The following is a 20392-nucleotide window of genomic DNA, read 5'->3' on the forward strand; positions in this document are numbered from 1 at the left end:
GCTAAAGAACGACGCGCGACGTTTGAGACGGTGGGTGGCAAGACGCGCGCTGGGAGCAGCCGGCCGGTCTGCCTACAGGGTGTTCGGCTTAGCACTGCGGCGGATATTCGAGTGCCGCTCTCGTAAGCGGTGCAGATGACAATTTGTAATGCAACCCGCCATCGCATCATTAACTCCTTTCTCATGTATGCCACCATGGTCGGGACTTGGGGACAATTTCGTGCAGCGGTAACAAGCTATCACTCGAGCTACCTGCGCCGGCCTGGGCCACTTCGCGGCCGTGGCCGCCGCCTGCACAGTGACCGTGCGGCCAGCTCAGTGGTCTTTTCGTGCCTTCGGCGCGTTTTCGCATCCAATGGTAATAAAACAGTAATAGAAACAGAGTGCCTGGAATCGCTGTAGAACTTTGGTCGCGGCCAGCTGCCCGATGAGCTGACGAAATCACGGCGCCTCCGCCGCCAACGATCGGGTCGTTCGTTCTCGAGAGCAGAAGCTCCGCCCTTCGATTGGAGCGGCGAGCCGGGCGATCCGGCGAAAAACGCCGGCAGTGCGGAAGCGGCAAACACAAACTCGTGACGTGTTTGGATGTTGTTTATTTACGCATTATCCTCGGGATATCGATTGCGCGTGGTCCTCTGCTGGCTGCTCGGTTGCGTTTCGCACACTTTAAAATTGATTTTAAATATGCTCTAGGCTGTATTCGCCGCTGATATTTTGCAGATGATGTATATGTGTTCCCACCAATCTATCTCCGAAGTTATCTCGCCTTCAAAATTTTGTGTCAGTGCCCCCTTTAAGGATCCCCAAGTGGTCAAAATTAATCCGCAGCCCTCCACTACAGCGCGCCTCATCGCCTGCGTTGCGTCGGTGCATTAAACCATACATACAATCAATCAATCAATCAATCAATCACTCTCTTGCGCGTAGGCGCAAAGCTTTTGGTAAGTAGGGGCAGGGTCCGAAAAAAAGTTACGAAGTGTTTTCCCACTAATAAATCTATTCCCATGGGTCTCCAATTCGACTTAAACGGAATAGGAGCTGTATAACAAACACCGATTTTCTGAGAAACAAAAAAAAAGGAGGAAGAAACTGCAGGTAATGCCGGACGTTCGACCCAATGCCGGACGTTCGCAATCTCGCACAAAGAGTGGCCGCCCCTATATAGGAAGCAGACAAAGAATGCCGCCTGATCACTCCTACGTACCTACGTTCCCGACTCTTCTACTTTTATCGGGACGCGCAAACACTCCCCACTGCCTCGGGCTCTTGAGACCCGAGCACCTGTGGACTGTGTACCTATCGGCGGCAGAAGACAAAGGGAGTTTCGGCTTCTTTGTCGCATTCAGACGTTGCGCGGACAGCCAAGAGAAAATTGGTGTTGCTCAGCGCTCGGTCGAAGCTAGAGCCACTAGCTTAGTGGCTCTGGTTGAAGCCATCGGCGTGGAGAGAGACTTGCTCGGGTTTGTTCATCCTCACGAACGCACGTTTAAAGGGGAACCATGACGACAAAATAGAAGTTTGCTTCATTGAAAATTCTGCCTTGCCCCGACAACAATGACACCAACTGTACCGCAAACTTCGAGCAAACGATCGAGATATTAACGAAAACATATCGAACAGCGGGGATAGCGTATTTTCGCGCGTATAACCCACACCAGAAATGAGAAAATTTCAGGGGTGGAGTAGAGGTGCAGATTATATGTGAGGTATACTTCCTTTGGTGCAGCTTCACCGCAATGCGCGTTGGGCCGTGATGCTCCTAGAGCAGTATTGGCAACTACGCCACTGTTGTCCCACTGACGGTACTTATTTCACACACAGCTCAACAATATACCAGCCTGAAAAAATGTACGCGGCAAGTCATCTAGTTACGTAGTCAGCTAGGTAAGTTCTTTTGCATAAACAAATGCATAATGCTGCTTGGGTAGTAGCTTTGGTCCATTCTCTTATGTATAAAATATGCGGTCAATACGCGGGGATCTATATTTTTTATTCGTCGACGGAAAGTGGGGGTGCGGGTTATACGTGCGAAAATAGGGTACTCCCCAGCCACTTTCTGGCGGGGTCTCTACGGCGTCACAGACCCTTGTGCGACCGGCACATTGATAACCGTGATTTTTAGTGCAGGCCCATACTCCGTCACTGTGGCGCGAAATTTAAGTTTCTCAATGCTTCTAACGTTCTTTCAGTTAAAAAAACCGTCCTTCGTGGCTGGAATAAAGGTTACCGAAGGCTAGTTCTTTAAAACTGAATAAAGTTGCATTTTTTTCAGCATGGTTCCTTTAACAAATGCAGCAAAGAAATAAGTTTCTACAGTCGGCGTCATCGCGTCTTTTGGGGTCGATCTCTCGAACAGAGCAACATTCACAGCTCCGCGAAATCAACTGGTGTAGTTGTCGCACCTTGCCTCTTCGGTCGGCGAGCGCACCCGGCCACCACCGAACCGCGAGTTCGGCCAGCAACTACCCTCTCTTGCATCGCGTCCTCAGCACCATCATTCCGGATTCCGCAGTGAAATGAATCGGGAAAAGAAGCACAAAGCCTCCAGCAAGCGCTTTTTTACCCAAATTTAGAACTTGAGTTCAATAGCAGTGTCACAGTCGAACTCTGTTATATCGAGTTATCGCTTACACCGAAGCTCGACGGGATATGCAGCTAGACAAACTGCAGACTGGCATGACACTTGGCCAACACTGTATGCATACCAGAGAATGTTTTGTAATTTAAGTGCCTCTAATTACGGCTTACTCTGGTTATTTGTATTTTTTACATTGCAGTTAACAGTTAACCTTGTATTGATCAGATCAGAAGGAACTTTATTGTTGCAATTGAAAAAAAAATTATACTTCACACTGCCTCCAATTATTGCCGCCATTGTCACCGTTGTTATTTGTATTGCTCGTTCCCCTACGCAAAGGATTCTGGCCGCGGGGATACAATAAATGAAAACTCTAGCACAACTAAAGGCGAGCCGGCGCAACTACTTCGGCTCTTGACAGTGAAACGTAATGAAACGGCCTTGCGACGCCAACTCTACTACAGCAACTTTCAGAACTCACTGCTTCGATGTGGATGCTTAAAAGATGTTTGTTCATCTTGCCTGACAGTGTTCTTGAACTATGTGAATCCTTCAGACAAAAAACGTTTGTGTACTTTCACTTTTCAGAAGTGATCATGTCTGAAAACCACGTGATCGGTTTGTTGATAAACGCGAGACGACAGTCGGCTCGGATATTGAACGATGTCAGCCTAAATAAGTTATTTCATTCTCCCACCTAGATTAAATTGAGCATGAAGTCGGTTTACACAATGTTATTCGTGACACTACATTGAAAACTCAGAAAACGTGATTGCATCGTATTTATTTACGAAGGCTTGGCATCTAAACGGGAATATTAGATCCACAATTGCAAGTTTAACCGCTCTACGCACGCAGTCGCTCGCCCTTCGATAAAAAAAAAGGGGGGGGACTCCAAGGTCAATCTGGGGTAAGAATTCGGAGACGTCAAACATTTAATAAAGGCCCAACCACATGCACGCGTAAAACCGGCGTACTCGCGCAACGACGTAAACCGGCGTAAGCGCGTAAGGAACCGGCGTACTCCGGCGTACGCCGAATGCATTGGTACGCGCTTGTTACGCCGAAGTCAGAGCGCGCCAGATATCGACGCAAACTTTCAGGCGTACGGTGTTGACGTACACCTCTGGCGGTGATGTTATCGGCAGTCAGGTCGCACAACAAGACAGTGAATTGATAAATAAGCTAACTTCACTATTTATTATGCGATAAAACGAAGTAATTTGTAAAATACGGTGAAAAAACAACCGGACAAAACACGCGAAGCAACGAGCAACTATGGGAGCAAGGCAGTTTTACGCCAAATGTAGCGAAAGGGATTCGTTGGTTTTGTGCCTGCCAAGTATGCATACTAATCCTTAACGTTTTTTAATGTCCCGAGAACTATTTTAGTTGTTTCTGTATTAAATATACGTATATTTGTGAGAATAGGCATTATTTGCTTTATTTGAGTTAAAATGTAGTTGAACTGGTCGCCACAAAGCTGAGTCCGAAGTAGTCGAGCCACACTGCGCGGCGCATTGGTTTACGCGCGCGTTGCGGCGATATGTGGTTACTCGCCCTCTCCGACGTCGTCGGCCGGCGTAAAGGCAGCGGCGTATGCCGCCGCAGGCGTACGTCGTTGCGCGAGTACGTCGATTTTACGCGTGCATGTGGTTGGGCCTTAAGGGCTAACGGAGCGGAAACATCAAGGGAAGCGGTGTTTCCGTTAAGTTGTAGGCCATGACAACACTTTCGCCCAGCGACTATTTGCGTGCACAAATTCAGCCTTGAAGAAAGAACAGCATTACCAAAAAAAGTCACGACTGCAAGCTCCCAGCAGAGAACGGCGTTCTCATCTTCACAAAACCGGTAGTGCGATTTTTTTTTCTTCTTTTTTTCGTCCGGCGATTGCGACATCCGCCGGGGCAGATGTAACAGAGACGACCACGGCATGTCGAGTCCGTACACGTGGTCTTTAAGTGAGGGCGAATCGTTAGAGATGGAGAGGTGCTAGATAAAATCAGGTTACCATTCTTTGAATACTCCGAACTGTTGCCAAGACGAGCTCGTTTCAATTCAAGAGTAACCGATATGAATGAGAGAAAAATCCACACGCTTCGGTTACTACGGAAGTCACAACTCTCGCATGTGCACTACTTTCTGGTTCAAATCGGAGGTGAATATACAGAATAGAACAACAAATGTACATGTCTTTGCTGAAACAAAAACGAGTAACTACACAATGCAAAAAACGCAACTTTACGCTTGGACTCCACGAGTCCGCGTGCTGCCATGCAAGACTACGTTTACCCTCAATGCGAAAGTTTAACAAAAGTCGGTAACAGAAAGTCAGTCAGTTCTCAAGTCTGCCAGCAGTAATTACGAAAAAAAAAAAAAAACGCAGAAAACTTCACGTAACACAATCGACGATGTGGCTTCCGCCCGCATTCCGACGCTTACAACTTACAACCTACACCCTCATGTTCCGTTTTTCCCAATTCGTACGTAACCCGCCAAAAATCCGTACCTGGAAAGAGACTATAAGCAAGTGTACTCCGATCGTGGAGCAGAGGTACTTTTGGCGAGATTGCTGACATCGATGCAAACGTCCACCGCAAAACTAGTGTCGATAAAAAGCGTCTAGAACGCGAACACGAAAAGCTTCGAAGGGCCACGTGGGACCAAACGGTAAGTAAAAACACTTTCCTTTTTTTTACTTTCATCATACACGCAGCCTGGCAGCGCGCGCCGCGAATGACAGCTGGTGTGCGAGCTCGCGCGAGCACCAAGGGGGGGGAGAGTCCGGATTTAGGAGAGTGCCGGAGAGATTGTACGCAAACATCTCGAACGAACAGAAGTCCGGATCACCGTTAACGAAACAGCGTGTCAACCAAAAGTCGACATCCACGTTTTGCGAGGCCCTTCGCTGCCACTCAGTTGACAGCACAGCTCCCATGGTCGACGAATGCAATGGCGAGAGGAAGAGGGCCAGGTGTTGCGATCGCGGAACACACCGACTCACCTTTCGGAAAGAGCCCGCCGGTACATGGTTCCGGGCCGCTGTCTCAAGTGTCCATAGCGAAGTTGGTCGGCGTCGAGCGGAGAAGATTGGCTCTCCCAAACTGCCTCCAAGTCCGAAAGATGCAAGGCACTGCACGCGATATCACTATCGCGCGCGCAACACTGTCCGACACGTCTGACACAACAGCAAAGCAGATAACAGGGGGTATAAAGCGCGGCACAATGGCGGCGCGCTGCTAGCAAATTTGCGCGCCAGCGGTCCGCTTGGTCGCTTGCCCGCGGCTGCGCTGCTCCTGATTGGCGCAGGACGAAAGCAACCATAGGCCAAAGATGAAAGACCAACCTGATTGGTGGAGTCGCAAAAAGCGACCGCCGCGCCGCTTTATGCAGAAAGTTTGAAGCTCGTCCGCACTTTGTGGCACTTTGTCTCAATTTTTTCAAAAATGTTTATAAAAACAAACAAAACTAATAAAATATTTTAAAGTATTTGTTAAAAAGTTGTTGTTACAATTTGTTTACAAAGGAACTTGAAGTCGCTAAGTTTAGCCGTAAACTGCGCGAGCTCCACTAACCCTGCTGCGCATGCGCGTTAGGGGGCCGCCATTGCAAAAGGACATCGCGAAGGTGAGTCGTTCGTCTTCGTCCGTCGTGCGGTCTTTTCACCTGTCTCTCGTTTTCTGCCGCCACTGCAGGAGAACTTTGGGGCACCAAAGCGGCTCGGGAAAGACCACCTCTGCGTCACGATGTCGTCCAGCGCGTACAAGACGGTGACCGCCGTCAACTCATGGTCGAAGTTCATGTTCAAGACGAGCAAGTACTACCAGTACGGCCTCCTGAAGTGCGACCTGTACCGCGACGAGCCGGTCACTCTGGAGGCGGTTAGGCGGCTGCCCAAGAAGATCCAGGACGAACGCAACTACCGCATTCTCCGGGCAGTCCAGTGCAATATCGCGCACTCCATCCTGCCCGAGAGCCAGTGGACGAAGTACGAGGACGACGTGCCCTACCTGGACCCCTACATCGCCGAGGTCGAGAAGGAGGAGGCTGAGAAGAAGGAATGGTACAGGACCCACTGAGAAGCCGCCACCGGAGCCAAACTGTCCCGGTGGACATCACCGTCTCGCACCGTCGCGTTTTGCTGGCTACGTCCGCACAGAGCAAGCTGGGATAAGTTGGCGTGACGGAGCGACTTGTTAGATAAGTGGTAATAAATGAACCTGAGTGTTGGCCTTCACGATCGGGTGTAACAGTGCATTGACTTGTGTCGTTCAGTGCGTAGTCGTCTGCGATCTTTGCAGGCAACGTGCCCGACTTGTTGCAGATGCTGGTGTAATATAGTGATACCTCTTCTCAATCCTAGATGGCTTGGATATGCTGGAAAAACCCAGAGCAGGGATGAAAAAACAAAAACAGTCGGGGTGGGGGGCAATGCTGCCAAGGGTGTTATGAAGCTTAGTGGCATGCTGCGTTGACTTCGGCAACGTCAGTGGCAGGGATGTTCCAGGTTATCGTGCAGGCTATGCCAGGGAGAGCGCGCCGCGTTTGCACTACGCACAGGATGGAGTAATTCGGGTGGTGCACTGGGGGTGGGTCAAGATGGGTGCGAGTCTGTGTGCTCACACCGCACATACAGCATCACGAAACGGGCAACTATAAAGCTGAAGAAAGCAGCTGGTGTGATGAAGTATTCTGCTGCCACTAATGGGGCTTTCTGCTGATCACGAACGCTACGCTTTTGAAGTGAGGCAGTCTCGGCAAGAGCTAGCACGCATTTGAACGCTTACAAGCTGCGGTATGGCAACTATATAGAGGCAATGTACTTTAGCTTTACCAGTGAGTTGTGCAGTGTACGTAAACTGTCCAGCCCGCACATTTGTAAAATGCTGAGGCCTGGATGTATTTTGAGAGGACCGAACATCGCGATGCGTGGAATTTTCTGTTTAGTGCAACCTAGAAAGTATAACATAGCTTCCTACAATTAAATAACGATAAGGCTAATGCGCTTCGTTACTCCTAGTAAATATGACAATGAAGTGGCAGTGAAGCTCGAACTTGTGAACGAGGCATACGATACCAAGGCGTCACTGTTACAGTACAAGACAGCAGTTTCATTTCACGAGACCATAATGTGGCACTGAATGACATCATCATTAGTGCAATTGGTGTGAATATGACAAATCAGAATCGCACACAGTGCTACTGGAGACACGCATGGGTGATAGTTGGGTATTGACAACAGCTTAGATGTCGTTACTAACTTGAATGGCGGAGCTCCGTAGGGAAATTTGAGGGAGTTGTTTGGGTGATTGGATTAAAAAAAAAAGGTGTCATTCTTTTTGCTTGGAAGGAAAATGAAGGAATGTGATGCTCAAATTGGTTGGACCGAAGTGATGTTGGTGTATTTAGGATGGCAGCATTGAGGAAAAGTGGTCCAAAGTCAGAGTTTTTTGGGAGGACCCGAGTTATGTCTGCGATGGAGACCTTGTTTCTGGAAGCATATAAGAAAGTATGATTCATCACAAGAGGTTGGCAGGCAGCTTTGAGGAGATTCTCAACAAAAATGGGCATGGCTAGCCCTCTTGAAAGGCCTGATACTCTGGTCTGGCAGACTCTGCAGTGTCCTCCAGGTGCTTTCCAAAATGTCCACTGCTAAAGCAAGTGGCAATGCGAAACAATGTTCCAGTCGAAAGTTGTACAGAAGAGTAGGCAATTTTGTTCTAGTGCGTTCTACAAGTTGTTCCAAGACGACGACTTCGGTTTGATGAGGATATCAAATGAGGCTCATTTGGAAACAGAGGCGTCGAGTAATACTGAAACGATAGCGGTCTGGGTTAATGGTGGCAACGTTGAATGTGGGGGTAGTGAGAGAGCCTTCAGCAGTTGTTGAAGAGTTTGAAAAAAAAAATAGCTGTTTTAAAGATCGGCTATACACTCCTGATCGCTAATGTTTACGGAGCCGTGGGAAGACTGCAGCTTGCTGTTTCATGTTGTTGGTTATCAAACAACCCTCCAAGCTGATCGCAATTTTAGGGTTTGATACGTGTACCTAACTCCGAGCAAAGTTTGAACATGCGTACATTATTTGCTTCTGTGTCGACTCTTCCTGAACTCCTACATTGCTTGCGACTATACTCACAACGGGCAGTGTTTGTGCTACTATGCTAACCTTGGAGCAGCTACTGCTAAAGATATATACCAAAAACACCTGTAAAACAGAGTTTGACACTACCCAATAAACTTTTCTACAGTCTTTGGGTCCAGTGAGGTTGCTTAAGGAATCTGCAGTCAGTCGCGAGAATGGCCCTTGTGACGATTTCATGGCCCTTTACTGCTCCATTAACAAGAATCAGTTAAGTCTATCGTTTCTGAATGCAAAGGTTGGTGCTTGGTCACGATTAACTTTGATGGCTGTTGGAATGTATAAGTCACCACACACAAAACGTTGACCTGCACATTGCTCTCACATTGGTTGTTCTTTCAACAATCAATTATTTAATTTGCAGCGATGATTATGGTGCAACTGCGAATTAAACATTCACCGCTTCGTTCGAAATTTTCGCACACATTTTCAGGAACCTACCTTTCCAGAAAGTGTCACTGTCCCCATCCTATTTCGTTGGGGACACCCGCAGCATGCGGCATCTGTCGAGACAAGACTCCGCAGACCGCAATTTCAACATTGTTTAACCTCTTTATTGAAGGGAACGAGACAAGTACAGCAACCAACACTGCTTGTGATTAAAAAAATACCTTCACACAACTCCACGTTTGCACACGAACTTTGCCATCATCGATGCTTATCGCCAAACAACAGCCATGACGTTTCTTCTCACTTAAACATGCCTCAGAACACGTTCAAAGTGTCTTTCAAGCAAGTTTCACACACCCGAAACTCTGTGCTAGTTAAAGGCCAGGTGCCAACGCAACCAGGTTGCGGGGAGTTTGAGAAGCTCTCTTGAAGCTGCTTTGTACAGCAGCCTGACAGCAAGTGAAGCTGAATACTTTTGTAAGGGCCCTTCATACAAACAAACGCACGAAAGATAAAACACTTACGGGTACAGAGAACCCTTTGTGACATAGGGTGCTGGTCGTGTAAATCTTTGCTGGCATAGAATTCTCAAACAAACCCCTCCTCCTCCTAACTGAAGCGAGTGATCTTAGCTGGGTGGTTTAGGCCACGCAAGGTATAAAAACGCCACTTTGGACAACAAATAAAATATGTTGTACTCAATTCACTATCAAGAAGCACTATCTGCGAAAGAAATGACGTTGGCGAGTAACTGGTCGAATCGTTTGCGATTACGCCGATTACAAATAAAATTTCTACATTTTTCAGCTCTCACAAAAGTTCGAACGGTCCGAACAGCTTATGCGAGTTTGACATCTACTGCCTCAATTCCACTTTAACCTTTTCGTTGCGTTAAGATGTTTGAGGCTGTGATTTCACTTTTTTGTAAATTCCCCCACGGGGTTACTTATGGTAGCATACATGTAAAAAAACACCGAAATCCAGTTTTTTATTTCCTTTAATCCTGCATTTAAAAAACTGCCCCAACACTGAAGCTGCTCACTGTAATCCTTTTACAGGGCACGAATAAATTTTCACAGAGCTATCAAAACAAGTGGAGTCGCTAAGGAGGACATTCTGGCCTGTTTACAAAAGCTGCCATCATGTCCACTACGAGACAAAGGCCTTTTTCATGAATCTCTAGCCAGTTCTATGCCGAACCTATACTCCAAGGCGATTTTAGTTAAGCTCGGTTACTAGAAGGACCTAATGTACAACGGAAGTGCATAGACTTGTATACAACATTCTGAAACCACACAAAAGAAAAACACTTAGCCTGCAATACCATGAGGCAATACATCCAAATCTCCAAAGTTCAGTATCGAGGTATGGTCAATGGCTCATGACGAATTCAAGCTCCACACAGGCAGACTTGGTTTTACTATCTTTCTTGTAGAGGTCAATGCAGTAAGGTATCGCTTCTTACAGTAGTGCTGTGTTCATAGGACTGATCCACAAGTGTGGAAAAATGTCTACCAAAAAAGGAGTACAGTGTGACCAGTGTTGAACAGAGAAGAATCGCTCGTGTGGTGTTAAAAAGAAATTATACTATTTTTTTCAAACTTGAACCTCCAAAAAACCCAGAGGCATTGTATGTACAACACTGTCTGCGCTACAAATCCTTTTTTGCTCCTCTTAAATCTCTTACAACTGCAATAAAAAAGGTAAAAAAAAAAAAACACCGGACGAGCATTACAAACACTAAAACAACAACTCAAGTTATAAAATACAGAAACAGAAGCGGCGTCTGCTTCTGGAACAAAAATTGGTCTGTGGAAGAAAGTTGGGGTTTGTTTTTTAGAGGTGTGTAAAAAAAAAGGTTTGTCAAGACGATCTCTGTTGCGCCCGCAACAAACTCTGCCGTCTTCAAACAGTGTCGTGGCAGCAACAAAGCCGCTCGGACGACTTCAACCTCCCCCGCAACGTGGTCCCAATCTGGCTTTAGTCGGCTGATTCAGATTTCTGTGCCAAGCATCTGAAGAGAGAAAAAAAAATCAAACAAAAAATTGAGAGGGCTTCCACTACTGTATTCGTGGATGACTATATTCAGTTATATATAGTGACTTGTTATGTTGATTGAGTAAAGACACACACAACTACATTATAATTAATTCCAAATTAATTCTCGCAGAATTTGTTTCAGGGTAGTTTCGATAAAGCAAGCGTTACAGCTGTTTTCTCTAATGAAACCGCACTCCCTCCATCAACGACCATGTATCACTGCAGATAGGAACTATGAAATGTTTACCATTTCGCTGAACTGACAAGTAACTGAAATTCAGTGTAATGATAGAGTCATCTTAGCGGCCAATTTCAGTACGATTTTTTCCAAGATACCTTACAGAGCGTTTTACGCTATCTTTGCGACGAGTGCACTCAACCCTTTGTCAAGACAATACAACAGATGCCCGCAATTTTAGTTGGAAACCAGCGCAGGACAGCTTCGCTGCAAAAAATTAGCAGAAACTGCCAAGTAATAATTGCCAAACAAGTGCTAAGGCTGCTCGGCCCTTTAAAGTTGGCTTCAGTACAACACACGCACGCATTGCTCAGAAGACCGTTTTTTCAAGCACTATGTATAAAACATAAGTATATTACTTCTTTTCTTCTTTTTGGTAAGATGACATGTCATCACCCTGCTACAAAGGGGAAACCAATCGCAATCATCATCATCATCATCATGTACAACCGCAGTCTGATACCATAGTAGGAAGACTTTGGGGCCTCTTATTATATACCCCCAGAAAACCCCACATATCCATAAGGCACGTTACATGCACCAATTCTTTAAAGTAGACTTGACAACTTGACACAAATGCACTACTTATACATTTCTTCAGGGGACTGGTATTACAACATGAAGGGACTATCTCCTTTTACTCACAGCATTTTCATATGACACATTAAGCATTACAGACGGACACACAGGTTTTTCTCGTTGGGTACACAAAAAAGCTTTAGCATTTTAAAGAATTCGGCATTAGAGAGAGACTGTGAGGCTCTGAATTTATTTATTTTGTTTATATAAAGGAAAGGCCCTCCAAGCACTTCGTGGGAGGCCCACATTTTACCTGCACAAACAGCCCACAAATGGGCAAATGCAGCATTCCGACGTTCCAAAACAATAAATTCGACTGAAATCACATCGTTCTTTTGTCCGGCTTTCACGGAGAAAGATAAATACAAGCTAGGTATTCTGAGCCGATTTTCTCCGCAACAACTGTTACAGACTGTTTTGCGAAACTAGTACTCGCCAATCGGAAGCCTCCAAACTGAACTACACTGTTTATATACTAGTATAAGCCCTGTTGTACCGACGCAGCTAATACGCCAGAGTGAAAACACGTGCAGTATATAGAGAAAAAAAAAAGGAAAGAAACAATACCAGGTTCTGAACAAATTTTCTTCTGGTGAATGTGCGATTCGATTTCCAAATATAAATGCTGTCTTGGGACCTCTTCCCCTCTTGCAAGCACGGAAACCCAAACAATAGAAATCATTTTTTTTTAAAGATGACCGGTGCATAAACAGGTGCAATGTGCTTGGAAGCAGCACAAGTGAACAGAAAAATTGCTGCAGAGCCATTGTTGCCTTGTACAGGATAAAGCTGAACAAACCAGCTCCATCTGTACAAGCACACAAAAAGTCTGAAAATCTTGCGTCAACCAGGAAAGCTCGGCACAACCGGGTGACCTATTTCGAAATCACCAGAGAGCACCAATTCTACAATCACTTCTGGCAAGTGTCTTTTTTTTCCCCATTTTTGAGCTTCAGAAATCCAAAGCAAGAAATTGGCAATTAAATTAGGTACACCCTTTGTAAAAATTTTCTAGGCCAATCCTAAGCCTTCTCGACCATAAATAATTCGAAGAATAAGTTTTAGCTTAAATGTGACAAAAATATTTTATGACAGTAAAAAAGAAAGGTGTTTTCTCTGGCTTTCCGGCATAAAAAGCTTCAGCCTTGCTCGGGCAGTAAGCTTGTACACTGAATTTTTGGCGCCCTGCGCGTTTCTAGCTTGGCCTAGAAAATTTTGACAAAGACTGTACACCAATAGCAGCAGTGATGAACTCTCGTTACCCAGCGGCTATATTTTATTCAAGCGAGTAATTACGTCAAACACTAGCAATGTTGACAGCCCGAACAAATCTAGAGCACCAGTGTACTAATTACCTGGACATTTGCTGCAGCGGAAGTGTTGTTTTTTCTGCAATTCCCAGGTGAAAGTAATATTTTTTCTAGCTGGATTATTGAACCAAAAATATATTATACCAAGAAATAGGCAAAATTTCTAGCTATAAATCCAGTTTCTAGCTCATTTCTAGCTGGATTGAGATTTTGTGCCGGCTGGTAGCTATTACCTCAATCCAGCTGAAAAAAAAAAAAAAAAAACCCTGCAAGCTAGAAATAACCGTCTCTAGCTAGACCTAAAAATATTTCTAGTTAGAAGCCCTTGACTCCAGCTAGAATCTATAAATGTAGTCAGAAATGAAGCTATTTCTAGCTAGAAATGCTCTTTCCATTTTCACGGGGGTTGTTTAAGATAAATTTCTTCCGCTTTTTCAAAAGACGTACTGGGATGCCTTGAGCTGCTAGAAAAAGATGATAACCCCAGCCACTGATAACATCTTACAGTTTAACAATTATCAAGTGGATGATGTGTTTGCAATTTGCGTTTCGCACTTCTGCAGTTATCTTTGCAAAGCTTTACAAATGGCTGTGTAAGCAGGAGCATGTTGGAGACAACTAAATTGGACGATTTCATTAATTTAATTCTTTTATAATGTGCTCCGCAAGTTGTCAAGTGACACATCATAGAGTCTACATTTCTATAAAATTGGGCAATTAAATTTGCTTGATTACTTCAGTATCATGAAAGCACTGATTGCTAATCGACATCAACACTTGCAACATTAATTTGGTCTCAGCGTAGATGCCCTGGATACCCTATTACTTCACATTTGCCTTTCTGTAGTAGTGCTAGAATAACTCGCACATGACAAACAAAAGCAGGAACAAAAAAAAAAAAAAGATTACTGTGAAGTTTTTTGCAAACACATCTCTTGCATTTTCCAGCAAACTTCTGTTGCTATTCACACTCCTCAAAAGTACGCACAATCCAAAAAAAATCCAATGCCTGGAAGTTGAAAAAAAAAAAACTCCAGTTCGATGGGGAATTGCTTAGAAAGCTCAAAATTCTATCGCAGGTGCTGTGAATAGGAGCAAAGATTTGAAATATGAATATTTTCTAGAAATCGGTGTACCAACATGGACTCTAAGATATTTTGGACATTGAAAATTTCATCACACGTGCATCCATCAATACCCCAACAAGAATGCTGGCATGCCAAGTTCCCAGCTGGCAAAAGTTACACTAAAAACGACCCAAACAGAAAAAAGAATATATACATTTGTGCCAAGCGCACACACATGCAACCCATTCGTGCAACTATTAGCTTTTTTTGTATCCATTTTGTCCAGATATGAAGAAAAGTTGAAAAACTGCATGTACAGCAGTAATCGTGGCACAGAACACTGGAATAGTACGGAAAAACAAAATTAAAAATTACAGCCTTGCCACTTAAAAATTGTAGCTGGTACCTCCCATAAACGTACGCTTTTGGTCAAACGGCCCGAGACCTGTCAAATGGTTTCAGGCCACAAACAATTCATGGCATAAACTTGACTATCAAAATGAAACTAATTTTCTATAGAGTAAGTGTGGTGAAGGTGCGATTCATTGTTATTATAGCAAAACTTGTCTCATTGCACTCAAGGGTTAAGCTTCTGCATTAATTATACCTGGCCTGGAAACCTTTAGCATAGCTTGGAGGCCTTTGGACCAATCCTCTACTCATTTAAACTTTATGCAATGCAAGAAACATACCTTTACAAGGAACATAGCTGTAACAGATCATCAAATTGTCCCAGCACATTCCCTCTGCCTGAGTGGATGCCAGATCTTGCGCAGACATCTTGATAAATAAGATAAGGTCACTGATAAGATGAGATAAATAAGACAAGGTCAGTGATGAATAAGATAACTATTTTTATAACCTTAGCTGGGCATTGACCTAGACAGCCAGACACAAATACTCATCACAGTTACAGCTACAAGTTACTGCTTAAGTCTGTGCTTAGGTCATGAACTTGCACAAAAGAGGCCCGAGGTCTGTAAAAACAAGTCCTTACTGTCCTAAAATGACCTATCCTGAATATACAACTATCTCACGAAGCTAGCGAGCTTTGCAAATGATAAAAAAAAGAAAGGTGGAGGAGATAAATCTGCACTAACTTGTGCCATTTGCAAAAAAAAAAGTAAGAAAAAAGTTTTTTTCAAGAAATTGTTTCATGAACTACAACTTGTGTCAAACTGGAATTCACTAAGCTGATAGTATCACTTCCACCCCGCGCTAATGCAGTGATGTGCCTCAAGTTAATTCTACTAAAACGGTAGTTGAAATGGGATTTCAAACTTCTTTAATGTGTTTTTACACCACCATAAACTAATGGGACAAAAGCTGGCTTCAAGCACGACAATAACGTCCCTATAAATCCACTCCGCAAGTGTTTACTGTCTACATAGGTGCATGTGCGCGAAGGTGTTCTTTGCAACGCCTTTCCTTGGTACTGACCCCCTTGTACTTCTCCATTGTCTTAAACTGCCACAAACACAAACACATTGTCACAAACAAAGGGTAAGTTTGTGCATGCTCATACATTTCACGGCAAGTACACTACCATTGGGAACGGCCCCAATACAAGAACAACCAGATACAGTTCTTTCACACAGCCAATTAGAAAACCATATTTACATCGTTTTCACCACCTCTAGGTCTTGTTGAAACGTGGCACCACTTAGATTCTTCAGGTCGACTCGGAGTTACATTTGAACAAAATGAGCCACACACCTAAGACTAGGTGCCACAAGAAAACTTAGCAGTGAACATAAAAAAAAAAGCTTGTCTGCTAAACATCTGTTGTACTGAAAAGTGGTTAGTGATATGGGTACGAGGACAGGTGTAATTGGCTAGCTTGAACACATTCATGTCGGGAACTGGTACATGCAGTGATCAATGATGATGATGTTGATCGGGTTTTTATGGCGCAAGGCCGACTAAGGGCAACGAGTGCCAAGGAAAAGCTGTTCTATGAGGACAAAGTGATAGCAAATGTAAAACATCCAGCTAAAAACAAACGTGAAATGACATAAAAGACAATGTAGATGACTGGTGTAAAGGGCCAAGTGTCAACATGCATGGTAAAGTAATGAGGTGTAAAAACTGGATTTCGCTAAGAAACTTAAAAGTACGCTTGTGGGTATTTATGGGGTCGTCCCCTAAACGGTACGATGGGTGTAGTGGAATGGGTTGTCTGTATAGCTGTGCAAAGTGTTTGTGTCTAGTGCACTGCATTGTATGAGGATGTGGATCACGGATAGGCTGTCTCCACACCTGCTACACAGAGGTCTTGTAGATCCAGTGAGCAGGTGCGTGTGTGTTGCATGTGTATCTGTGTATCTATCTGTGTATCTATTGCGTGTGTCAGTGGTGTATTGTCCCAAGTGTGGCTCTATTACGTGTAACTTGTCTGTCTGTACACTCCACTGTGTGCCATTTTTTGCGAAATTGTTGTCTGATGTGTGGCTTGATGTCAGTATAGGGTAATGTTGTTATGTCTAGTCTATTCAAGAGTGTAGCTGCAGTGGCCATTTGATCCGTGGCTTCGTTCCCGGCTATACCACAGTGGCCAGGGACATGCAATTATCCAACAGAACAGCTGTGAACAAGGTGCACAAAACAAAGTACAGTGCCAAGCAAGCTTTAGACTAACAGCAGTTCCTCAACATGTGTGGAATGCACACACACCCAATCAATGCTTGACAGTTTCAATTACACCGCAGGCATATATATAACCTGTAACTGTTGGTTTGCAGCAGGTTGCTTGCAGTATGGCTTTGGGGCAAACACTCGCACCTTTGCGATAAAGAGGTTCTTCTTGAGCACATCACGTTGACTCAGCCATCAACTGTAACACCACTTGAGCTTAACCATGAATTTATTCCAATGGTTGTAGTTTTGGGAGGTCACCACTCCGATATTTTCCGCAAATATGTCAAGGTCTAACACACGAACCGGCGAGGACAGCCATGACAGGCTATTTTGCCTTGTTTCACCGCCTTTTTTATTTTTTACAATAGAAGGAACCAATGATGAATAGTTAATGTAGTTAATTCAGTTCTCAACTCAAAAGTAAGTGCCAGGAAAGTTCCGACTTTCCCACGATTGTTTAGTGGGCTAAGTGGGAATGCATTGATGAGGTGGGCATGCACTCCTCAGGTGGTACAACCGACCGCACTAAGGCTAACAAAACAAATGTGAAAGGGCGCAGAGTTAGATACACTACCTTCAGACTGCATCATTTTCACTAAGGTATCGCACAAAAACTAAAATAAGCCACGAGAGGGGAGGTGAAATTGAAATGTTACACAATGAACACCATTAATAAGTGCACAAAAAACAACGTATAATGAGGTGGTTTCCCTGAGTAACAGCAAATTCGCCAAATTTGAAAGATAAAAAATAAAACATAAAGTTGAACCTCGTTAATTCGAACTTGGAGAAGCCTGAAAACTGTTCGAATTTAAAGAAGTTTGAATTAACGAAAGCTATTCAAATACAAAAAATTTTGCTGGGACCGCAGCATCAGTTCAAATAAACCAGAAGTTCAAATTAAGCGAGTTCGAATTAACGAGGTTCGACTGCAAACACTTCTCGTCTGCACTTTCAGAAATCCTATACCATGGAAAGATTAAAAGACAATGAAATGGGAAATAATTGCAGTTCCAACAGTACCGCCTGGTGGAGACAAAAGCACACAAAGAAGCGCAGGATCACAAAAGACACATGCATGACGATGATGATGATGAAGGGTTAGAAGCGGTGGCAGTTATAGATACCTTGCAAAGAGCCCCGTGTGCAAAACGTGAGTGGTGCAATGGTTAGTGTGCACCGCTCCCCGACTGGCCTCACTGCCGCCACCATCGCCGCAGCGGTGGCTTCTCACCCTGGCAGAGGCAAAGAAAAAAGGGGGAAAGAAGAAGAAAGAAAAAATGCCGAAATGGAAGCAAGAAGAGAAAAAAAATGAGAGCCGGTTGTTAGTTGCAAAGCCCTCCTCAGACCATGCCGCCACAGTGCTTTAGCCTGTGATTAATCTCACTGATTTAAGAATCCTGTGATTTTGGGGACACTGCTCTTAAAACAGCCTCCTTTAACTGTTAACTAAACTCAATGAAACTTGCCAGTCTTGCTGCTTTTTTTCCACTGATCTCAAATATGGAATTATTTTTTGAGTAAGTCAATTAGTTGCCAAGATGATTACAGATAATTAGTCATTTTTGGAGGAACAATAGACAAAACAGCGTTGATAATAAAACTGTAATCTTTATATTCTCCAATACTATGAACCTTGCTGAATGCATTAATAGAATTGGTTTTTTGATGCACAGCTTGGAACTAACTTTATAGCTCATTAAACCTTGGTGGCACCAGTGGCAAGGGAACCATTTTAAATGCCCATTTCGAATACCAAAGTTTAATGAGCGGTAAAATTACTTCCAATTAAAAAAACTGATTCTCTTAATGCACTCATCAGGGTTCATAGCATTGGAAAATGTAAAGATTACAGTTTTATGACCAACACTGTTTTGTCTATTGTTCCTCCAAGTATCTCTATTTATCTTGGTAAGTAACTGACTTACTGAAAAAATAATGCCATACTTGAAATGAGTGGAGGAAAAGCAGCAAGACTGACAAGTTTCACAAAGTTTACTTAAAAATTAAAAGAAACTGTTTTAAGAGCCATGTCCCCCTCTCAAAGGGACAATGAAAACAAAGACAAGCTTGGTTCATCAAAAGGACTGCTTTGCCCTGGTAACAAACAGTCCTTAATCGCAGACAGTTTAATCACAAACAGTGAAGAAACAATGACAATATTAATAAAAACGAATGAAGCAGTGCCGACTGCGGGAACTTTTCTACGACATCACAGAATCTTGTTTAACCTAAGCCACCGCCAAGAAACATAAGTAGGTACCGTAGTGGGGCCTGTAGTTACCCTTTATCATATTGCTAGAATGCACTATTAACAAACTGATAATCAATGATTAATCCCGTTTTTAGTGCTTGCCCATATTATATCACTCCTGCCCATAATATGCCGCTGCAGCGCGAAATATAAGAAATTTGAAAGATGTGAAATTTTTTTCCAAATTTATTTTAATTTTTTTTTTTGCATTTTTAGGTTAAAAAACGTCTTTTGTGGCTGGAATGGTGCTAAGTAAGTTACCAAAGGTAATTTTTTTTTAATTTATCAAAACTGGGCTTTGTCGTGGCCCCTTTGATAAAGGGGCAGACAACTGATTTTCGTCGAGCGTATTTTCTTTATCCCAAGTGAAAACGCATCACTTAAAATGTGTCAATTTTAAACGGCTTTGCCGATAGCGCCCTAGAACATTTTCTACCAACTACACATAACCTGACAAAAGGAATGCTGCCAACCAGGACTGTGAGCCGTGCAGCAACATAATTTTAACTGCACGCGAGATAAAAAGAGGTATATATAAAATTTGTCCCCGGCTATAACAAATAACAACAAAATGGCAGCACCTCCACTCCGTGGATGATGGCGAGGGTGTGGAGCACCGGGACTCGAAATGACATCCAAGTTGCGCCCCGAGTGACATCCGATTTGCGCCCCGACCGTCATTCGATTTGAGCCGTGAGTTGCACCTTGGTTATTCCCTAAATGAAACTGCAACTCACGTCTCAAATCGAATTTCGCTTGATTTTCGCTTGATGGTGGTGTGCGCACGGACGGACATTGGGAGGTCCTAAGGTACTCCGCATTGTTACAGGCAAGGGAGTAAGCCGTTTGACTCTCGGGTACTAATTCACGGTCGTAGCCCAATGGGTAAGGACAATGGACACTAACTCTGTCTGGTCGACCAGACACAGGCTCGAATCCTGCCGGTGCCTGTGTGATTTTCTGCGACTGTAAATGCTAAGCGCACGGACGCGGACTGACATTGTGCGTTCCTAAGGTACTTCGCACCCAATAAATGTGCAACCTTTCCTATTCCTTTATGTGTTTCTTGAATCCCACGTTAAAACCGATAAAGTTGTTTGGACATGCATGGTAGTGTCACGCCTAGATGCTACATGGTGCTACCTTTCAAACTTCAG

The 20392-nt window shown here is 44.1% G+C and overlaps 3 protein-coding genes across 14 annotated transcripts in view; 1 reads left to right on the plus strand and 2 right to left on the minus strand.

Annotated features, from left to right (window-relative positions):
- Window positions 1–5885, minus strand: part of LOC144162408 (myb-related protein B-like) — a 79283-nt gene extending 73398 nt beyond the window's left edge. For all 3 annotated transcript variants that reach the window (XM_077692922.1, XM_077692921.1, XM_077692920.1), the window contains exon 1: window positions 5583–5885. In XM_077692922.1, the coding sequence (XP_077549048.1) occupies window positions 5583–5608 (26 nt within the window). In that variant the 5' untranslated portion in view covers window positions 5609–5885. The remainder of the gene's footprint in view (window positions 1–5582) is intronic.
- A 165-nt stretch (window positions 5886–6050) lies between these two features.
- Window positions 6051–6833, plus strand: LOC144162411 (cytochrome b-c1 complex subunit 7-like). The gene is made up of 2 exons (XM_077692935.1): window positions 6051–6205; window positions 6274–6833. The coding sequence occupies exons 1-2, from the start codon at window positions 6164–6166 to the stop codon at window positions 6655–6657; spliced, it is 426 nt and encodes a 141-aa protein (XP_077549061.1). The 5' UTR covers window positions 6051–6163; the 3' UTR covers window positions 6658–6833.
- A 2419-nt stretch (window positions 6834–9252) lies between these two features.
- Window positions 9253–20392, minus strand: part of LOC144162409 (aldehyde dehydrogenase family 3 member B1-like) — a 176119-nt gene continuing 164979 nt past the window's right edge. For 9 of the 10 annotated variants that reach the window (XM_077692928.1, XM_077692926.1, XM_077692927.1 and 6 more), the window contains 2 exons: window positions 18109–18216; window positions 9253–11124 (listed from right to left, as the gene is read on the minus strand). In XM_077692928.1, coding sequence (XP_077549054.1) covers window positions 18178–18216 — 39 coding nt within the window. In that variant the 3' untranslated portion in view covers window positions 9253–11124; window positions 18109–18177. The remainder of the gene's footprint in view (window positions 11125–18108; window positions 18217–20392) is intronic. The other variant, XM_077692924.1, reaches the window with a different exon arrangement.

The sequence above is a fragment of the Haemaphysalis longicornis genome, unplaced genomic scaffold (genome assembly GCF_048455015.1).
Source record: "Haemaphysalis longicornis isolate Haplotype H1 unplaced genomic scaffold, Haemaphysalis longicornis Haplotype H1 scaffold_12, whole genome shotgun sequence".
Classification (NCBI taxonomy): domain Eukaryota; kingdom Metazoa; phylum Arthropoda; class Arachnida; order Ixodida; family Ixodidae; genus Haemaphysalis; species Haemaphysalis longicornis.